Genomic DNA, 18991 nt, shown 5'->3' on the forward strand with positions numbered 1-18991 from the left:
CTAACTCTTAAAATTCTCTAAATAGTCACATGTACCCTTCCAGGGTTCAAGAATCTTTTCCATTATACATTAAAAAAATAGGAGCTAAAATGTGAAAGAGAGAATTTTTTAAAGAACCTTAGTCCGATGATTTGTCCCTCCTCTAAAACCCTAACCACTTTCTTTATGTCTGTAAATAATAAGATGCACTGTTCCTGACAAAAGATTTATTTTTTCTTTTGCCGCTGTCTTCCTCCTTTGTTGTCTTGGCATCTCCTTTTCTTTTCTCTTACCTTCATCCCTTTGACTCTCCCTCAAAGCACTTACAATCATACTCCCCTCCAAACACAAATCAGCACTGGATACCCAGTGCGGCATGCGGGTGGCACTTCTAGTGTATAATATAAGAGAATCTCCATTTTATGAACACCAGTACTACAAATGATAAGTTATATGAACCATTTTTCCTGATTAAAAGAAATTATATAACAAAGGTGATGTTGATGATGAACAAGTCAACATCCTTTCACATTCTAATGCCTTTAGTACACTCAAAATGCCTTGCCGTGGTTTGAAAAACAAGAAAGCAATTACTCCTGACAGAATTCCAGAATTCATATAGCCCCCACTTTTCTGTGCCCCCTGCACAGAAAAATGAAAAAAAAAAAATCTGCCAGCAATACCTGGTTTTTCTGAGGTACCTCAACGGAAGCTAAAATTGTAAGGGAAAAGATTGTTCCTGAAGTTATTCAAAGTCAACCTATTTTTTGTTGACCTCCAAGTGTTTTGACTTTCAATGACACAGAGAATTCCAAATATCACCAAACTGGCCTTGAATTGCATACGTGCTGTCTCAAATTCTGCAGATGCAGAGAGAAGTTTTTCACTGTACAATTTGATCCTTTCAAGCAGAAGGAAATCACTAAGTGAGAAAAACTTGAAGGCTCTGTTTTCTGTACTGTAATTTAAATGAAAATCCTGGATTGCACAGAAATGCAGGACAATGATTAGCAAAACTGCATGACTTTCATGTGTGAAAGACTGAGCAATTTAAAATGACACTTTTTTTTTTTTTTTTTTTTTTTTTTTTGCTGTTTGGTGTTCTGTAATGTAATTTCAATGAAATTCCAGAATTATAACTGGAATGCAGGGTATTAGTTACTAACTGTTTGTAACTAACTTTCATTTGTTTAGGAAATGCTAAATAGTTATTGTGACTTTTTTCTGTTTTGTAGTTTAAATAAATTACCCAAACAACTGAAACTGGTGTGAGTCTATTGCATTATTTTGACAAATAAAATATGCAGAATTTTGAATTTTTTGGAGCAGAATCCCCCCAGGAGTAAGCAATACAGTACATCATACTGAAACTTATGTATCATACCTACTGTAATATTGTAAGACCCCTACAGTATAAGCGAATGACAAGTGAAAAAAGGGTCATATTGTGAAGCTACCAAAGAAAGGAGACTTCAGGAAGGGGTAAAAACTGGAGAAGCATTCAACTGCTGTCTATTCCAACTAATGTATTTAAAGGTATTATTCTCTACAGAATAAAGAAAGTGGTAGGGTCACAGTTTCAACAACAGGTATTGTTCAAACAAGAGAAATAATGTATAGATCAAATATCAACCCTATGTTTCATCACAGAACTGTTGATCAAATGGCATTTACCACTTCATATTGATTTTATAGATTTCCAAAAAGCCATACAGAGGATAAAACTCTTTTATGGAAGTTGCTGTGCCATTATGGAAATTTTCCCTTAGAAATATGTGAACATCATTCAGAGCTTTTATGAAAATATGACGTGCCAAGAAATACATAGCAGCAAACTGATTAAATCATTCAGGTGTCAGTCAAGACTGTTTTATGTCACCTATGATCTTTTTTACTGATAGGGGATTGGGTAATGAGAAAGACTACAGGGTCAGATAATGGACTGCCACACAAGTTAATAGGACCTTGACTTTGCAAATGACATCAACTTGCTATACCATACCAACAGAGACATGAAAGCTCAAACGTATGATTGCCAGGCCTCTGCACAGATAGTAAGGTTGAAAAATCAACACCAAGAAAACTAAAACCATGAGAATCAACACACAACATGAAACACCAACAGAAATTTCCGAGATGGACAAAGAAGAAGTCTGCTATTTCAAATATCTTGGTAACACTGTAAGTACAATGGGTGGAACCGATGAAGACTTTAAAACCAGAAGAGTAAAAGCTAGACATGCGTTTGTAACTCTAAAGCCAATCTGGAGAAACAGAAATCTTTCCCTCCAAACTAAACTTTGAATATATAACACCACTGTACAGTTGGGCTTACTATGTGGCACTGAAACTTGGAGACTTATTATGAGCACATTATTTAAATTCCATGTTTTCATTAACAGCTGCCTTAGACAAATCCTCAGTATCAGGTGGCTAGAAAGAAAGTCACAAACAAACAACTCTGGAGAATGATGAAACAGAAACCAATAGGAAAGGAAATTACATTAAAAAAATGAGATGGCTAGGACATAGATGGAGGAAAGACCTGAATAACACAGCAGTAGAGGCCTTGGACTGCAATTCCCAGGGGAAGAGACAATGAGGTAGACGAAGGATAACATGAAAATACACAAAAGAAGCAGAACTGAAAGCTACCAGAATGACATGGGAACAAGCTAAGAATGCAGCAGGAGATCAGCAAAGATAGTAGGCGGGTGAAGGCCCTTTGTTCCTCATGGAAAACAGACATGAGAGAGAGGGGGAGAGAGAGGAATGAGAGGAAAATAAAACCAATACTGGAAATTCAGTTGTTTGGCAAAATAGCATCTCTTTTCAGTCTGGAAAGTGTAGCTTTCCTCTAATCTGGTAATCTTAAAGAAAAAAAACATTACTTTGAGAAAAACCTGTAGATCTTGGGTCTGTGTGTGCTGCAGAATATCGTGCTGAAGATGTTTGAACACAGATATACACATATAGATCTGATAATCAGGACCAAGGAAAATACATGTAGCAATGTAGTGACAGATCTCGCTCCAGTCCAAGTAATTCCAGAAACACTGAGCTAGCCACTGCTGACAAATCTAGGGAAATATAAAAACAAATTCAATTTCCTACAGTATTTCACTGATAAATTAATAACTTTTCTACACCACAAACCTCTTTTCAACACCAAGACCATCCTATGCCCCCTTCTCATCCAGCCAGGATCTAGCTAGAACCCCTACCCAACCCATAGGTTGGTGGTCATGACTAACAGGCAGAGAACCCCGGCTTAATATATGCATTTAAAATGGATACACTACGTAGCTGGTATATTGAATAAAAAATATTATTTACCATAGTAACTGTGGTTCTTGAAGAGAGGCCTGTGTAGATCCCCACTCTTAAGAAAAGTGTGCCTCTAGTGCACAAACCCAAAAGTTTGTAGCAAGCAGTGTTGGTCTTAAATTCTTCCCTTGTACTGGGATGTAAGAGCATAAGAGGTGTGGCTCCCAATGCCCTTTAGTCATTCCCATGTATTCAAGACTCCCTCACCTGAGGCTCTAAAGAAGGTACACAGTGAGTCTGAATTCCTGTGGGTAACCATCTCAAACAACTGCAGTTAGCACACTCAGTAACCATTGTTCTCCTTTGAGAACTTCCCATATGGCTCACAACTCTTGGGAGATTCAAAAGAACAAGTGACTCTCCAAGAGGTGGTCTGAGAAGGATTAAGACCAAAATAATTCAAAGCCAGCTACTGGCTTCAGACATGTTGGTCTCAATATTGTCTGGCTTGGAACAATGCAAAAGTGATACATAACAGTGTTGCCCTAACCAACAAAGTCAATCCAACAAAACAAAATGACCCATAAAGTGAAAAAACCTCCAGATTAATTGTCCTAAATGTATTCTCTTCTTAACAACTATTGTTCTAACAGGAAAAAGGGGTTTTGAAAAGGATAATGAAGTGAGCTTTGAAGTTTGACCTCACTGCTTATGATAGTCAAAAAGAACTGAGGTGCAGCAGGGACCATGATCCTCATTTGATATCGCTGGCCCTGAAATAATGCATGTTCAGCCCCGATTGACACTGCTATAGAGAAGAACCCAATGCATGTAATCCATTAATGTACATCTATACAGGCAATTGGGATACTGTGTGCAGTTCTGGTCTCCCATGTTTAAGAAGGATGAATTCAAACTGGAACAGGTACAGAGAAGGGCTACTAGGATGATCCAAGGAATGGAAAACTTGTCTTATGAAAGGAGACTCAAGGAGCTTGGCTTGTTTAGCCTAACTAAAAGAAGGTTGAGGGGAGATATGATTGCTCTCTATAAATATATCAGAGGGATAAATACCAGGGAGGCAGAGGAATTATTTAAGCTCAGTACCAATGTGGACACAAGAACAAATGGATATAAACTGGTCATTGGGAAGTTTAGACTTGAAATTACACGAAGGTTTCTAAACATCAGAAGAGTGAAGTTTTGGAATAGTCTTCCAAGGGAAGCAGTGGGGGGCAAAAGACATATCTGGCTTTAAGATTAAACTCGATAAGTTTATGGAGGAGATGGTATGATGGGATAACATGATTTTGGTAATTAACTGATCTTTAAATATTCATGGTAAATAGGCCCAATGGCCTGTGATGGGATATTCGATGGGGTGGGATCTGAGTTACTACAGAAAATTCTTTCCTGGGTATCTGGCTGGTGAATCTTGCCCATGTGTTCAGGGTTTAGCTGATCGCCATATTTGGGGTCGGGAAGGAATTTTCCTCCAGGGCAGATTGGAAGAGGCCCTGGAGGTTTTTTGCCTTCCTCTGTAGCATGGGGCACAGGTCACTTGCTGGAGGATTCTCTGCTCCTTGAAGTCTTTAAACCACGATTTGAGGACTTCAATAGCTCAGACATAGGTGAGAGGTTTTTCGCAGGAGTGGGTGGGTGAGATTCTGTGGCCTGCGTTGTGCAGGAGGTCGGACTAGATGATCATAATGGTCCCTTCTGACCTTAGTATCTATGAATCTAAAATTGTTTAAGTTGAAACACAAATTTCAAAGTTTAATGACAGAAAAAATAAACTATTCTTTATGTATTTAATTTTATTAAGATTTTTTTAAATGGCATGGAGGTCTTTGAAGGTATATTTAATGTGTGTTTCCCTTTAAATTAAAGAATTTCTGTGCCTTGTAAATGAATGGTAGGTCCTTCCCTGAGGCAGCTTCGGATTTAATTGAATGGTATGGGAGACAGGCTTTAGCAGCTTCTGTATTTTCCATTTCTAAATCACAATTTGTTGCTTAATCCCTTGTGTACAGCACACTTCATTTAGCTCTAGACCACAAATCCTTTGTTAATCAGCTCCTAAGTGTTTAAAAATGTGAAGCAGCAGAAAGTACTGTGTTTCTAATTAGATTACAATGGCTATGCTTTAGAATGAGACTGCATTCAGTTGTGTATTCCTGTACACTGACATTTATATATGTTAAAGTTGCTTTCATAGTTAAATGAAGCATTATCTTTTGCAATAAAATAACACAATAATATAGCCAGAGGATGTGTGCCTATTACAGTGGTGTCCATTCTAGTTACGTGTTTCCATTAAAAGCTTATTCTTGCCGTGGGTATTACTGTGAATTGTGATAAAACTTGGCATACAAATTATCTCATATTTTTCAAAAGACAGATTATTTATTATTATTAAAAGTAAATGCAGTGTTTGTGAAAGTGAGATCCCTGGAGGGAAAGCCTCTATTCCACTTAATAGCGTGCATTATTCTGCTTGTGCAGTATCTTTCTCTACGCTGCCCCACCAGTATGCGTCAACCCTGACCCTGAAGGGACTGCATGGAGGTCTAGTTCAATCTCCATATTCACTGAGTTTTTAACATCCCTGCTGAGACTTCCAATAAAGGCGTTAATACCAATATTGATTTATTTAGTTAATAGGTTGTTCAACTGCTCAACACTGTAGTATTTCAACACCTCACGTACAATGATTTTATCCATGTAACACCCCTGTGGAGGAAGGGCAATATTACTACCTCCACTTAACAGATGGGGAGCTGAAGAATAAAGAAATTCAGGAACTGATTTTCAGATGAGTTGAGCAGCAACAACTCTCATTGACTTGGGAATTCTTGATCTCAACACCTTTGATAATGAGGCCTTAAAGTGACTTGCTCAAGATTGCACAGGAATGCACAGGAAGTCTTTGAATCCCAGTCCAATGCTTTAATACTAAGATATTCATTCGCTTCATCTGAGCTTTTCTGTGATAAGAACATCTGTCCTGTAGGAATGAGAATCCAGTGGGAGTTGGGAATGCTCAGCATCTCTGAAACTTAGGCAATTAACCTTTATTGGGGCCAGATCCTGCTCACTATGCTTGTCTAAAGGACGATAAAAAGTGTGTTGTAAGGATAGGTTCATTAACAGGTACTAACACCACATTTTTAATCCTAAATTAGACAAGGACAATTGACTTCAACAACAGCTGGATCAGGCCATGTGTGAACTGATGCCTTGTGCTATTATACTTCCTCCCCTTTCTCATTTTAAAAAAAAACAGTCCGTTCCTTTCACTTTGAAAGGCAGCTTTTTCTTATATTTTAAATTTTATCCTTTATGGGTAAGGCTGAGCAGTATACATAAGGAAGTAGAATCAAATTCAGACATTGTAAATCTTGATGAGTTCATGTTTTCTCTCTTTTAACCAATTCTTGCATCACATCCACATCCATTCCCATAAAGAACACACTTGGGCCTCCAAATTTTGGCACAAAATGACCTTTTCAATGAGTTAAGCCCCGTGCAACTATAAGACTTTTTCTTGATCTTTTTCAGCACCCTTCCCCACCCGTAAGGTGGTGAAGAAGAGCCTGCATGTTTGTTCATCCATAGCCTTGAGTAAATCTCTAGAAGCAACAGCACTTACATGGGACTTTATGTCTTCAAAGCACGATGGAAACACACATGAGAGGACCTAAGGTTGCTGTGTTTGAGTAAAATCTCAGCCTTAATATTACATTAATGTATGGATTTGGGCTTGCTTTTTCACTTAATTGTAATGATTGGTTGTGATATCAGGAAATTTAACTCCAATATAAGCTGAATTGTCTTATACAATACAAATGTACTACAGAATTTAGCCCCTTACCGGAAATGACCGTGCCATTGAGATTTTTTTACCCCTTATGATTCCATTAAAAAATCCAGCACATTTTGGTCAAGCTTTTGCATAAAACAGGAAGGGGCAGCTCTTCAGCTGAAGTAAATTGGCATAGTTCCATTGAAGTCAACTGTTTTCCATTTTAAAATGTTTTAACTGTGTACTTTTAGTCCTAAACATAAAAATCTATATTAAAAAGCCTACAAAATGAATAGTTATCTGATTTTCATAACAATTTATTTTGTGTGGCTGAAGACTAAAACTTTATTCTTTAGTCATTTTATTGTGGCTGGGTTTTATAGCTTGTTATGTACCTGAGCTATAGTAGCGTCAACCTTCTCTGAATAGCCTTGATTTTGTGGATTTAAGTCAAACATTTAACAATGCTTCAATATACTTTTGTAAATTACCTGTGATGGAGTGAAACCAGACATGTGGAAAGCTGAAAAGACAAGTGGCAACTCAGCCTTCAGCAACATCTCAATGTAGTGAGCACTGCAAAAATAGATGGGGTGGATGCCAGATTCTGCTGTGTCAATAGATAGGTGTACCTGACCAACAAAGCAAACAACAAATAATAATTGTTACTTACTACAGAAGAAAATGTATGATTTTACTTTAAAAGACACTACTAAATAAGTAAATATTCGTTGGTACCAGAAGCAGGAGAAAAGTGTGGTAAAATGAGTGGAAAACTGTAGAGAGAGAAACTGTTGAGAGAAACAAAAAGGTTTACAAGCTATTTCTCTTGGTTGACAGCCCAATTCATTATTACATATATGTTTTAATGAATGTTAACTTTGTGAGTAGGAAGGGTGAGATTCCCCTCCCCATTCATTGCCCAAGTAGACACATAGAGACTGTTGTTTATAAATGAGGGAGTGGAGAATAGGAGACTGATGCTGTCAAGGTTCCCTCCCCACTTTGAACTCTAGGGTACAAATGTGGGGACCTGCATGAAAACCTCCTAAGCTTACTTTTACCAGCTTTGGTTAAAACTTCCCCAAGGTACAAACTATTTTACCCTTTGCCCTTGGTTTTCCACTGCCACCACCAAACGTTTCTCTGGCTTCCTGAGAAAGCATTGTTTGGAAACGTCTTTCCCCCACAAAATCCTCCCAATCCTTGCACCCTACTTCTTGGGGAAGGTTTGGTAAAAATCCTCACCAATTTGCATAGGTGACCACAGACCCAAACCCTTGGATCTTAGAACAATGAAAAAAAGCATTCAGTTCTTGAAAAGAAACATTTTAATAGAAGAAACAGTAAAAAGAAAAGGATCACCTCTGTAAAATCAGGATGGTAAATACCTTACAGGGTAATCAGATTCAAAACATAGAGAATCCCTCTAGGCAAAACCTTAGGTTACAAAAAGACACACAGACAGGAATATTCATTCTATTCAGCACAACTTATTTTCTCAGCCATTTAAAGAAATCATAATCTAACGCATATCTAGCTAGATTACTTACTAAATTCTAAGACTCCATTCCTGTTCTGTCCCCGGCAAAAGCCTCACCCAGACAGACACAGACCATTTGATGTTCTCCCTCTTCCCAGCTTTTGCAAGTATCTTGTCTCCTCATTGGTCATTTTGGTCAGGTGCCAGTGAGGTTATCCTAGCTTCTTAACCCTTTACAGGTGAAAGGGTTTTTTCCTCTGGCCAGGAGGGATTTAAAGGTGGTTAGCCTTCCCTTTATATTTATGACAGATGCTTTTTGCAATCCTATGTAGTGGACAGAGAATTGGATGGAGCTGTCATGATTTGCCCAGGTGTGGTGTGTGTATGTGGAGGAGAATATATATGGAGGGTAGAAGTGAAGTTCTATTTGAATGGGAGAATGGGGAATGAAAGGTTACCAGTGTGGAATGTACTGGGTAGATGGGTGTGTGGTTTGTAAGTAATGTGTTTTTGGCTTGGTGAAGACGTGCATTCCTTTGAACTTCTCCTTCTTTTTCCTTTGGGTCCTGGCTCACAGGAGGTTGCCATGTATAGTACAACCTCCCACTCCATATAGGTGACACCTCAGATGAGACGGAGAGTTATATAATGGGAGAAATTAAGACTCCTGTTTGGGGCAAAGAGGAGGTAGAGCTGAGTTCTGGATTGTACATGTTAATGCTTTGGTGGAGCTAATTAACATTTAATGTGGGGATCTTTAGCCTAAAACTGCTTTATACTTTTGCCTGGAGGTTCCACACTTGTTAATTTAGCTATGAAGATACCAAACTCCTCAGTACGGAGGATGGTCAGCACAAACAGACTCACAAAATGAAGCCAACCTTCTCTGTGCTGGAACAGCAGCAGAATTGGACCAGGTGCTAGTCATACGGTATGTACTACAACTGGGAATATACAAACACCCTCTTGAAAAAGAGCTAGAGAATCATCTAATAAGCCCACAATTTTGCAGTGACTGACTATAGCTGATAGTTTAATTTACACCAGTCACAGAACCTGACAAAGTACAATACCAAACAAAAGAGATTTTTTAAAATAGATGACATCATATTTAACAAAGGATGAAAATTATGGAGCTTGTGTAACTAGCTTGATTTAAATACCAGCCATTTGATTTAAATACCAGCCATTTGAAATATGGAATTATTCGGTACTTGGTCAGTATGGAAGTTTTTAATTACTAAAGCATTTTAGTATTTTTCTGTACAACTCTGATATTTTGTGCCTTTTATTGATTTTATAATACAACCAAGCTAATAATCAAAACAATGAACTTGCACAGTGTAATAATAATAAAAAGGCCACTCAATAGTACCTTCTCCCTACACAAAGAATTTAACACAACCAATAAAGTTTATTTTATTGCCAACTTTAACTTTCAATAACACTGCCATTAGCCTACCCATTATTTCATAGCTTTTAAACAACCATTTGAACAAATGTCAAATCTATATTTTTTCTGAGAGAATTTTTAAGGGACAAGCATTCAGTTAGAGGATCTTAATGAAAAGTGAAACAATAACTCAGTGAAACTGCTAAACATTCCTTTAAAAATTTTCAAAGCCACCTTTAAAAAGAAAAGCTTTTAAAGTCTTACGGAAACATGCAGTCTTCGCAGCCAGAGAAATGCTGAGATGAGAAGACTGGAAAATTGTTGAAGAAATATTAATGTTTTCTCTCTCTCTCCTGACATTATCAGAAATACAGAAGACGCAAACCAGTCATAGCCAGCATAACCTTGCTGCAGACAACCTGTAGGAGAACGTTAAGGAACTCTGACAAAGAACAAACTATTGCTGGCATAAAACCACGTTTCTTTTCTCCAAGGAACAAAGAATCAGCAAAATAATAATAATAAAAAATTAGATTGTGAATCACAACAAATCAGGTATTTTAAAAAAAATGGGAATCTGGAAGTTAATATAACAATCCAAACAGAACTATGTCAAGATGTGTAGACCCAGGGTCCTATTGTAGCAACTCCGGTGTTGCACTAGTGTAGCTACACTGAAGATGGTTTCTTGAACATAAAAATTCCATTAAAGTTAAATCAGTATAAAACTGGAGTAAAATTCATTGTGATAAATTAGGCGCCTAGACTTTGAACTAATTTTCCTCTCTGCAAATTCCACGTAATTCTGCCATGACCCTTCGAAAAACACAAACAAAAACACCAAAACCTAGGTGCTTGAATGCTTATTTTAAGTTAACACTAATAGCCCAACACCCATAAGTACTTTTATAACAGTAAACAAATATGTGCATGTGTCAAGGTTCCTTCCCCACTCTGAACTCTAGGGTACAGATGTGGGGACCTGCATGAAAACCCCCTAAGCTTATTTTTACCAGCTTAGGTTAAAACTTCCCCAATGTACACAATATTTTACCTTTTGACCTTGGACTTTATTGCTGCCACCACCTAACGTCTAACAGGGAAAGAGCCCGCTTGGAAACATCTTTCCCCTCCAAATCCTTCCCAAACCCTACACCCCCTTTCCTAGGGAAGGCTTGATAAAAATCCTCACCAATTTGCATAGGTGAACACAGATCCAAACCCTTGGATCTTAAGAACAATGAAAAAGCAATCAGGTTCTTAAAAGAACAATTTTAATTGAAGAAAAAAAGTAAAAGAATCACCTCTGTAAAATCAGGATGGTAAATACCTTACAGGGTAATCAGATTGAAAACATAGAGAATCCCTCTAGGCTAAACCTTAAGTTACAAAAAGACACAAAAACAGGAATATACATTCCATGCAGCACAGCTATTTTATCAGCCATTTAAACAAAACAGAATCTAACGCATATCTAGCTAGATTACTTACTAAGTTCTAAGACTCCATTCTTTTTCTGTTCCTGGCAAAAAGCATCACACAGACAGAGAGAACCTTTGTTTCTCTCCCCCCTCCAGCTTTGAAAGTATCTGGTCTCCTCATTGGTCGTTTTGGTCAGGTGCCAGCGAGGTTCTCCTAGCTTCTTAACCCTCTACAGGTGAAAGGGTTTTTCCTCTGGCCAGGAGGGATTTTAATGGTCTTTACCCTTCCCTTTATATTTATGACAGCATGTAATAAAGAGGAGGGTGGATACAAACATTTCAGTAAGAAAACAGGTTGTAGCTTCCAAACTTCCAAGGAGGTATAAAACAATAGTAAACATAAAAAAATTAAAGGCTTTAAAAATGAAGTATATTTTGCCAGCATCCTTAAATATTGTATAAAATAATAAACCAAACACATTACTAGGTAGGATAGCCTGTCAAAGGGCTTTTTTGTTTTGTGTTTTTTTTACACAAACAAGTAAAATACACAATGATTTGAAAAAATATTAGATCAAAACCGTAGTGCAAATCAAATTATAACTGCAGATGACTAAATGTTCAATATTAATAATATTATCATCAATATTACAGAAGAAACTAGCAGACCTAATGGGGATCAGAGCTAATTGCTCTAGGCACTGTACAAACATATTGAAAGACATGATTCTACCCCAAAGAGCTTAAAATCAAAACCAGACAAGACACACACGGAAGTTTAATAATCAAATGAAAGGGAAGGACGAGGGTTACAGTCAAAGATCATATAGTTATTCTGTCAAGTACACATTTTAGTGATATAAAGGTTTCATAATAATGGATTTTTCTTTTATGTGTGCATAAAATGTAATGAAAAATACTACGTAGTCTGCACCACCACCAGGAATTAAAGAACAAGATAAATGAAAAATTTCTTTGACAGTGATTAGTGACAACTGTCACTAATGTCTTGGTCAATCTAAATTGTGTCATCTAAAAAGGATACGAAGTGAGGACTTTACAGATGTTTGCTGTTGTTTCAGAAATTTATCACAGTGCATTAACACCAGGCACAGATCATTTTCAGCACCATCTTTCAGCAAATTTAAATATTTACCATACCTAATAAAATAAAGTTTAAACAAACTTAGACACTTAAGTTTCAATAAATGTAGAACATAAAATGTTTAAAAATCTTCTTTAAAAATAAGAACATGTTTTACTGGATGCATTTAATACAGTTCTAGGATTTATGAAAAGTTAAGAACTCATAGCCCTATATGTAAGGAAACGTATACTGTGGTTAGGGCTGGGGACTCAGTCTGGTGACAGTTCGGGAAGCAACTGGTGAACTGGTCTATTGATTCTACTGATTCTATTGAAGGAGCACAGCAGACATTAGTTACTAAGGTTTGCAACCTGTCATACGAGTTTTAGTATATCCTCAGCTGTCCCTGGATATTCAGATTGCAGTAGATGCCAACATTGTATTTTTTTTTAAATCTGCACTGTGCTAGAAGGCCTAAACCATTTCTTTCAGACATAGACCTTGCTTCCATTATCCATGTCTTTGTGATTTCAAGATAAGATTATTGTGAAGTCCTACATGTGAGGCAATTCTTTACGATCATTTGGAAATTTAGGCCTCAAACCTGCACACACTTATGCAACCTCACTCACATGAGCTCTCCTGTTGACTTTAATAGGATTACATGCCTTTAAAGTTAAGCATGGGTGTGATCCTTTGCAAGTTCAGGGTCTGAAATTCCTGTAGAAAGTGATGTAGAAATTTGGTGAAGAAATAATCTGCTTAATCTGCAACAAGGAAGATTTAGGTTAGGTATTAGGAAAATATTTCTAAGCCCTGGTCTACACTAGGACTTTAGGTCGAATTTAGCAGCGTTAAATCGATGTAAACCTGCACCTGTCCACACGATGAAGCCCTTTATTTCGACTTAAAGGGCTCTTAAAATCGATTTTTAATCCCCTGACAAGTGGATTAGCGCTTAAATCGGCCTTGCCGGGTTGAATTTGGGGTACTGTGGACACAATTCGACAGTATTGGCCTCCGGGAGCTATCCCAGAGTGCTCCATTGTGACTGCTCTGGACAGCACTCTCAACTCAGATGCACGATTGTTTGCCCTTGCTCTGACACAGGGAGGGGCAACTGACGACACGGCTTACAGAATTGGCTTACAGGGAGCTAAAATCAACAAAGGGGGTGGCTTTACATCAAGGAGTATTTCAGGCAGGACTTCACAGAGGGTTCCAATAAGAAATGGTGCATCTATGTTATTGTTCTTATTGGAACAAGGAGGTTAGTCTGGCCTCTGATTGATACATGGCTAGATTTACCTCGCTGCACCTTCTCTGTGAGTGACTGTAGTGTGACCTAGAGGAATGAGTCCCCTAGACGGCGGGCGGGGGTTTGCAAATGAGTACAAAACAAATCTGGTCTATTTCTTGTTTTGATACACTCCATCTATCTGTTTACATCTTTGGCTGGCAGCAGACGGTGCAAAAGGACTGCATGCCATCCACATCTCATGGCTGCTCGGCAGAAGATGGTACAATAGGACTGCTAGCCATCCTCATCTCTTGCCTGCCCGGCAGAAGATCATGCAATAGGACTGCTAGCAATCCGTATCACCTGCCTGCTCACCATAAGATGGTTCAATAGGACTGACTGCAGGACTAAAGAGAATGACTTGATCAAGTCACTCCAAATTTAGTCCCTGCGCCCATGTCTGCCCAGGCACTCCTGATCGACCTCACACAGGCGACCAGAGCACCTCGGACATGACGATGACGGCTACCAGTCCTATTGCACTGTCTGCTGCCACAAGGCAATGGGTTGCTGCTGCTGTGTAGCAATGCAGTACCGCGTCTGCCAGCACCCAGGAGACATACTATGACAGTGAGCTGAGCGGGCTCCATGCTTCCCGTGGTATGGCATCTGCACAGGTAACTCAGGAAAAAAGGCACGAAACGATTGTCTGCCCTTGCTTTCACCGAGGGAGGGAGGGAATGGGGGCCTGACGATATGTACCCAGAACCACCTACGACAATGTTTTAGCCCCATCAGGCATTGGGATCTCAACCCAGAATTCCAATGGGCAGCGTAGACTGCGGGAACTGTGGGATAGCTACCCACAGTGCAACGCTCCGGAAGTCGACTCTAGCCTTGGTACTGTGGAAGCACTCCGCCGAGTTAATGCACTTAATGCACTTAGAGCATTTTCTGTGGGGACACACACACTCAAATATATAAAACCGATTTCTAAAAAACCGACTTCTATAAATTTGACCTAATTTCGTAGTGTAGACATACCCAAATAGAAGGATAGTTAAGCATTGGAATAGGCTTCTAAGAGGGGCTGTGAAACCTCCATTGTTGGAGGTTTTAAAGAACAGGTTAGACAAGCACCTGCCAGGGATGTTCTTTGTTCTGCCTCAGAACAGGGGGGTGGACTAAATGACCTCTCGAGGTACTTTCCAGGCCTATATTTCTAAGATTCTATAATGTATGGTTAGCTGTAAATCTTGCTAAACAAGTTGCAATTAGCCCTTAGAAAAATAATGAATAATAACCTATTTAATTTGTTGCAGATAATTTAACCATGTACTAATACCTTTTTCATTTTTAAAGTAAATATTCATTCTCTCAAAAATGATCTTTAGATTTAAATGGTACAAAACGTTGAGTTGATGGATTAAATATCATTAAAGTCATTGCAAAAAAATCAAACTCTAGAAATACAGAAGAGAAATATTTTAATGCAATGTACCTGACTGTCATTTTAATGCCAAGCTGCTGCACAGATGAAAGGCTTTCATTCTTCACATTTGCATCATCAGCTAAAAACAAAAGCAAATATAAATATAAATATGTAAAAAGTCTGCATTATAATTATGATTTTAATTGAAAATGGGATGAAGGTAATATTTTTACATATTTTAATGCCAAATCCAGAACATTGTTTGTATCTGAAGTGCTGTCAGTAATCTCTGCAAAGATTATTACAGGAAACTATATACAACTGAACCGTCTGCTTTTTTTTAAAAGATGTTTGAAAACAAAAAGCAATTATGTGCATGTTTCTCATGGTCACAACCAGCCTTCAGCACAACCAGAACAGGAACTAGCTGGGGCCCTACTCCTTGATACCTCCATTCTCAGCATAACATCTTCGCTCTGGCAGGTGAAACAGACAAAACTGTAACTCCTGGCCCAATTTCCTCCCTTCCAGCAGTTTGGGACCTCATGAGTGTAAAGCAAACCTTGTTTGCACATACCGTGTTGTAAATCTCATCAAACATATTAAAAATATTGAACTGAAAGGGACCTAAAAGTACTTTCCTCATTTATTGTTCTGTATGACTGTAATGTACGCCTCTACTTTACGCTCTTCGTATTGAATTTAAAAGCTGTAAACTAGAGTGTGGCAAGCCTCAGCTGTTTTTACCCTTGGTGAGATGGGGTTGGGGTAAAACAGTCCCTCTTGGCTGCACAGGGGCAGTACGTCCTTCCCTCAGTCAATGTTTTGGGCTTGTTTTTCTCCATTATGGGAGGGAATACAGCCTCCCCTCCTGGAGAGGCTTGCTCCCATGCTGCTACTCGCCTGGTAGCTTGACTCCTTCCCGCCCCCCAAGGAGGGTTTAAAAAGGTCCCAGGCCACCCTTGGTTGGAATCAGCTGATCCTAATTGACCTCAGGTATCTCCCTCTCAGCTGATCCTAAATGATCTCTGGTAACCGCTTCTCAGCTGAACCTGATTGACATGTAGTCACCCCTCCCCAGTTGATAGGGAGGAGAGCCTTTTAACCTTCTGAGACTGTTTTCTACCCCTCTCCCCCTCGCAGCCATTTGTCCTGAGTTTATCACAAGAGCAAAAAAATAATAAATCTGATGCATTAAAACTAAGCATCCTCTAAAAATATTATTTTATCACACATTTAAATCCTAAATGCAAAAGACCTAATGAAAGGATATTATCTCTCATACACATTATAATCAAAGACAAGTATAGAGTCCTCAGCAAACAATTAACACATAATAAATGTTCTGAGTTGGAGGGGTCCAGGGTCTGACAGGTTCTAATTTTCATTTTCTAGTTTAGTTTGTGGTCCTGGCTAGTAAGTACTAAAAAATTGACACTAAGCAGGTTTTTGTCATCTATCTAGTGGATGGCATGATTTTGTTACAATATGTGATCAGTTTTCACATTTTTTAACATATATATTCAGCAGAAACCAAAATATACCATTTTCCCAGGATGTAAGTGATAATTCTGTGACGGATCAGCTCATTTTCTAATTTGATGGGTATTTTCTCCCATCCCAATTGAACAGACATAAGAAACCAAACTAAAGGAACTACTCGTACCAATTTAAGTGAGTTCTCTAGTTTCCTTGTTTGCATACAAGCCATGGATACCATTGCACTAAAGATAAAATATATACAAGCTGCGGGAGGTGAAGTCCTGGCTGGAATGAAAAAGGTTAACAAGAGCAACTAAGAGAACAAGCCCTCCATTTGGATCACATGAAATAGATCAAAATGTTATTGAAAGAGTAAAGAAAACAACAACACAGGAAAATTACATTTAACAAAGAAGAGAGAGAGTTCAACAGTAGAACAGTGATAAGAAAACACAAGCTGTGTGTGACGGGTTGGATCATAGAAACCCCCTTGGGGCTGCCAACTGATGTGCCAAGACTACTTCTGCCCCTGCCTTCCCTGCCAGCTTGGGACTCCAGAACCTGCCTGGTTGTGCCAGATACACTTGCTGGCCACAAACACAGACCCAGGTCTGAACCACGTCCCACAAACTGCAAGCTTAACTGAAAGCAGCTTAAGAAGTGTTCCTCTCTTTAACACTCAGATGCCCAACTCCCAGTGGGGTCCAAACCCCAAACAGATCCATTTTACCCTGTATAAAACTTATACAGGGTAAACTCATAAATTGTTCACCCTCTATAACACTGATAGAGAGATATACACAGCTGCCCCCCACCCCGGTATTAATACATGCTCTGGGTTAATTCATAAGCAAAAAGTGATTTTAAATACAGAAAGTAGGATTTAAGTGGTTCCAAGTAATAGAAGACAGAACAAAGTGATTACCAAGCAAAATAAAATAAAACACACAAGTCTATGCCTACTACAGTAAGAAAACTGAATACAGATAAAACCTCACCCTCAGAGGCGTTCCAGTAAGCATCCTTTTACAGACTAGTCTCCTTCTAGTCTCGGTCCAGCAATCACTCACACCCCCTGTAGTTACTGTCCTTTGTTCCAGTTTCTCTCAGGTATCCTTGGGGGTGGAGAGGATATCTCTTGAGCCAGCTGAAGACAAAATGGAGGGGTCTCCCGGGGGTTTAAATAGACTCTCTCTTCTGGATGGACACTCCTCCCTCCCCCTGTGTAGAATCCCAGCTACAAGATGGAGTTTTGGAGTCACATGGGCAAGTCACACGTCCATGCATGACTCAGAACTTACAGGTAGCAGCCATGGTTCAAATGCCACCTTGAACATCCTCAAGTAGACTTCTTATGTGGATTGGAGGCTTCCAAGATCCATTGTTCATTAAGTGTTTCATGACTGGGCACTTAATTTGCCCATTCCTTTCTCAAGAAGCTGACCAAATCTTTATATTCATAATTTCAAATACAAAAATGATATGTGCATATCAATAGGATGAATAGATTCACTAGATCATAACCTTTACAGAGATGTGTTACATGGCATATGTAGCATAAAACATATTCCAGTTATGTCATATATACATTCATAAGCATATATCCATAAAGCCTTCTGGGGTGCACCGTCACACTGTGTATTAAAACATTAATAAGATATAACCATCAAAGAATTAAGGTAATTAGAAACTGACCTTGTACCATCTGAGAAACACCATTTATAGGTAAGAAAAATCACTTGTTCTCTGAGCAAGACAAGGTCTTTCTCTAATGGGCTCTAAATAGCAAGCCCACAACAATATGGAGGAGTTATTTTTCCAGGCACCCAAGTTAGAATGCCTTGTGAAATGAGAGGATTGTATGAAAGACTAACTGCAACTTACAGGTCTGTTAAAAAGGAAGCACTTGCTTACTGAAGATAAGAGAGTGGCCTTTACTCCTCAGAGTGAGCTCTGATCCCCATCAGGAAAGTTTGATGCTGAACAGTGCAGAAATCATCGTGTTGCATTCTGATTGTTTTGGATAATGCTTTCTCCCTTCCAAGCAAATGATCATAGTTTCACTGAAACTAAACCCCTGAACATTCATGACCTGTCATTAAGGGAAAGGAGTACATTTTTCATTTTTGAAAAATTTCTTTGTGGACAAGGAGCAGGATCATCATCAGCAGAAGAGCTCCAACTTCTAGGCACCGTGGTTTGGACCTATTGGATATTTTCTTCTATGGAACAAACTGTCCATGATACAAAAGGCCTGTTTCACCTAAATGCCACGGCTACTTGAAAAACCAATGGCAAAGCAGTTTCTGAGTCAACAGAAAATCCCCTCCTCCCCTCCCGTCCTATAACGGGGTGAAACTCATCTGGCTGGTTGTGCTGGTATTAGGACCAGAATCGGCCAA

The 18991-nt window shown here is 38.7% G+C and overlaps 1 protein-coding gene across 13 annotated transcripts in view; it reads right to left on the minus strand.

The window, feature by feature from the left end:
• TBC1D32 (TBC1 domain family member 32) overlaps window positions 1-18991 on the minus strand; it is a 180188-nt gene that overhangs the window by 11971 nt on the left and 149226 nt on the right. For 10 of the 13 annotated variants that reach the window (XM_073337176.1, XM_073337183.1, XM_073337180.1 and 7 more), the window contains 5 exons: window positions 15177-15246; window positions 12394-12509; window positions 10192-10346; window positions 7543-7683; window positions 2871-3059 (listed from right to left, as the gene is read on the minus strand). In XM_073337176.1, coding sequence (XP_073193277.1) covers window positions 2871-3059; window positions 7543-7683; window positions 10192-10346; window positions 12394-12509; window positions 15177-15246 — 671 coding nt within the window. Of the gene's footprint in view, window positions 1-2870; window positions 3060-7542; window positions 7684-10191; window positions 10347-12393; window positions 12510-15176; window positions 15247-17587; window positions 18039-18991 lie in introns of those variants that run through there. The other 3 variants (XM_073337179.1, XM_073337184.1, XR_012158036.1) reach the window with 3 other exon arrangements.

Source organism: Lepidochelys kempii, chromosome 3 (assembly GCF_965140265.1).
Source record: "Lepidochelys kempii isolate rLepKem1 chromosome 3, rLepKem1.hap2, whole genome shotgun sequence".
Classification (NCBI taxonomy): Eukaryota; Metazoa; Chordata; order Testudines; family Cheloniidae; genus Lepidochelys; species Lepidochelys kempii.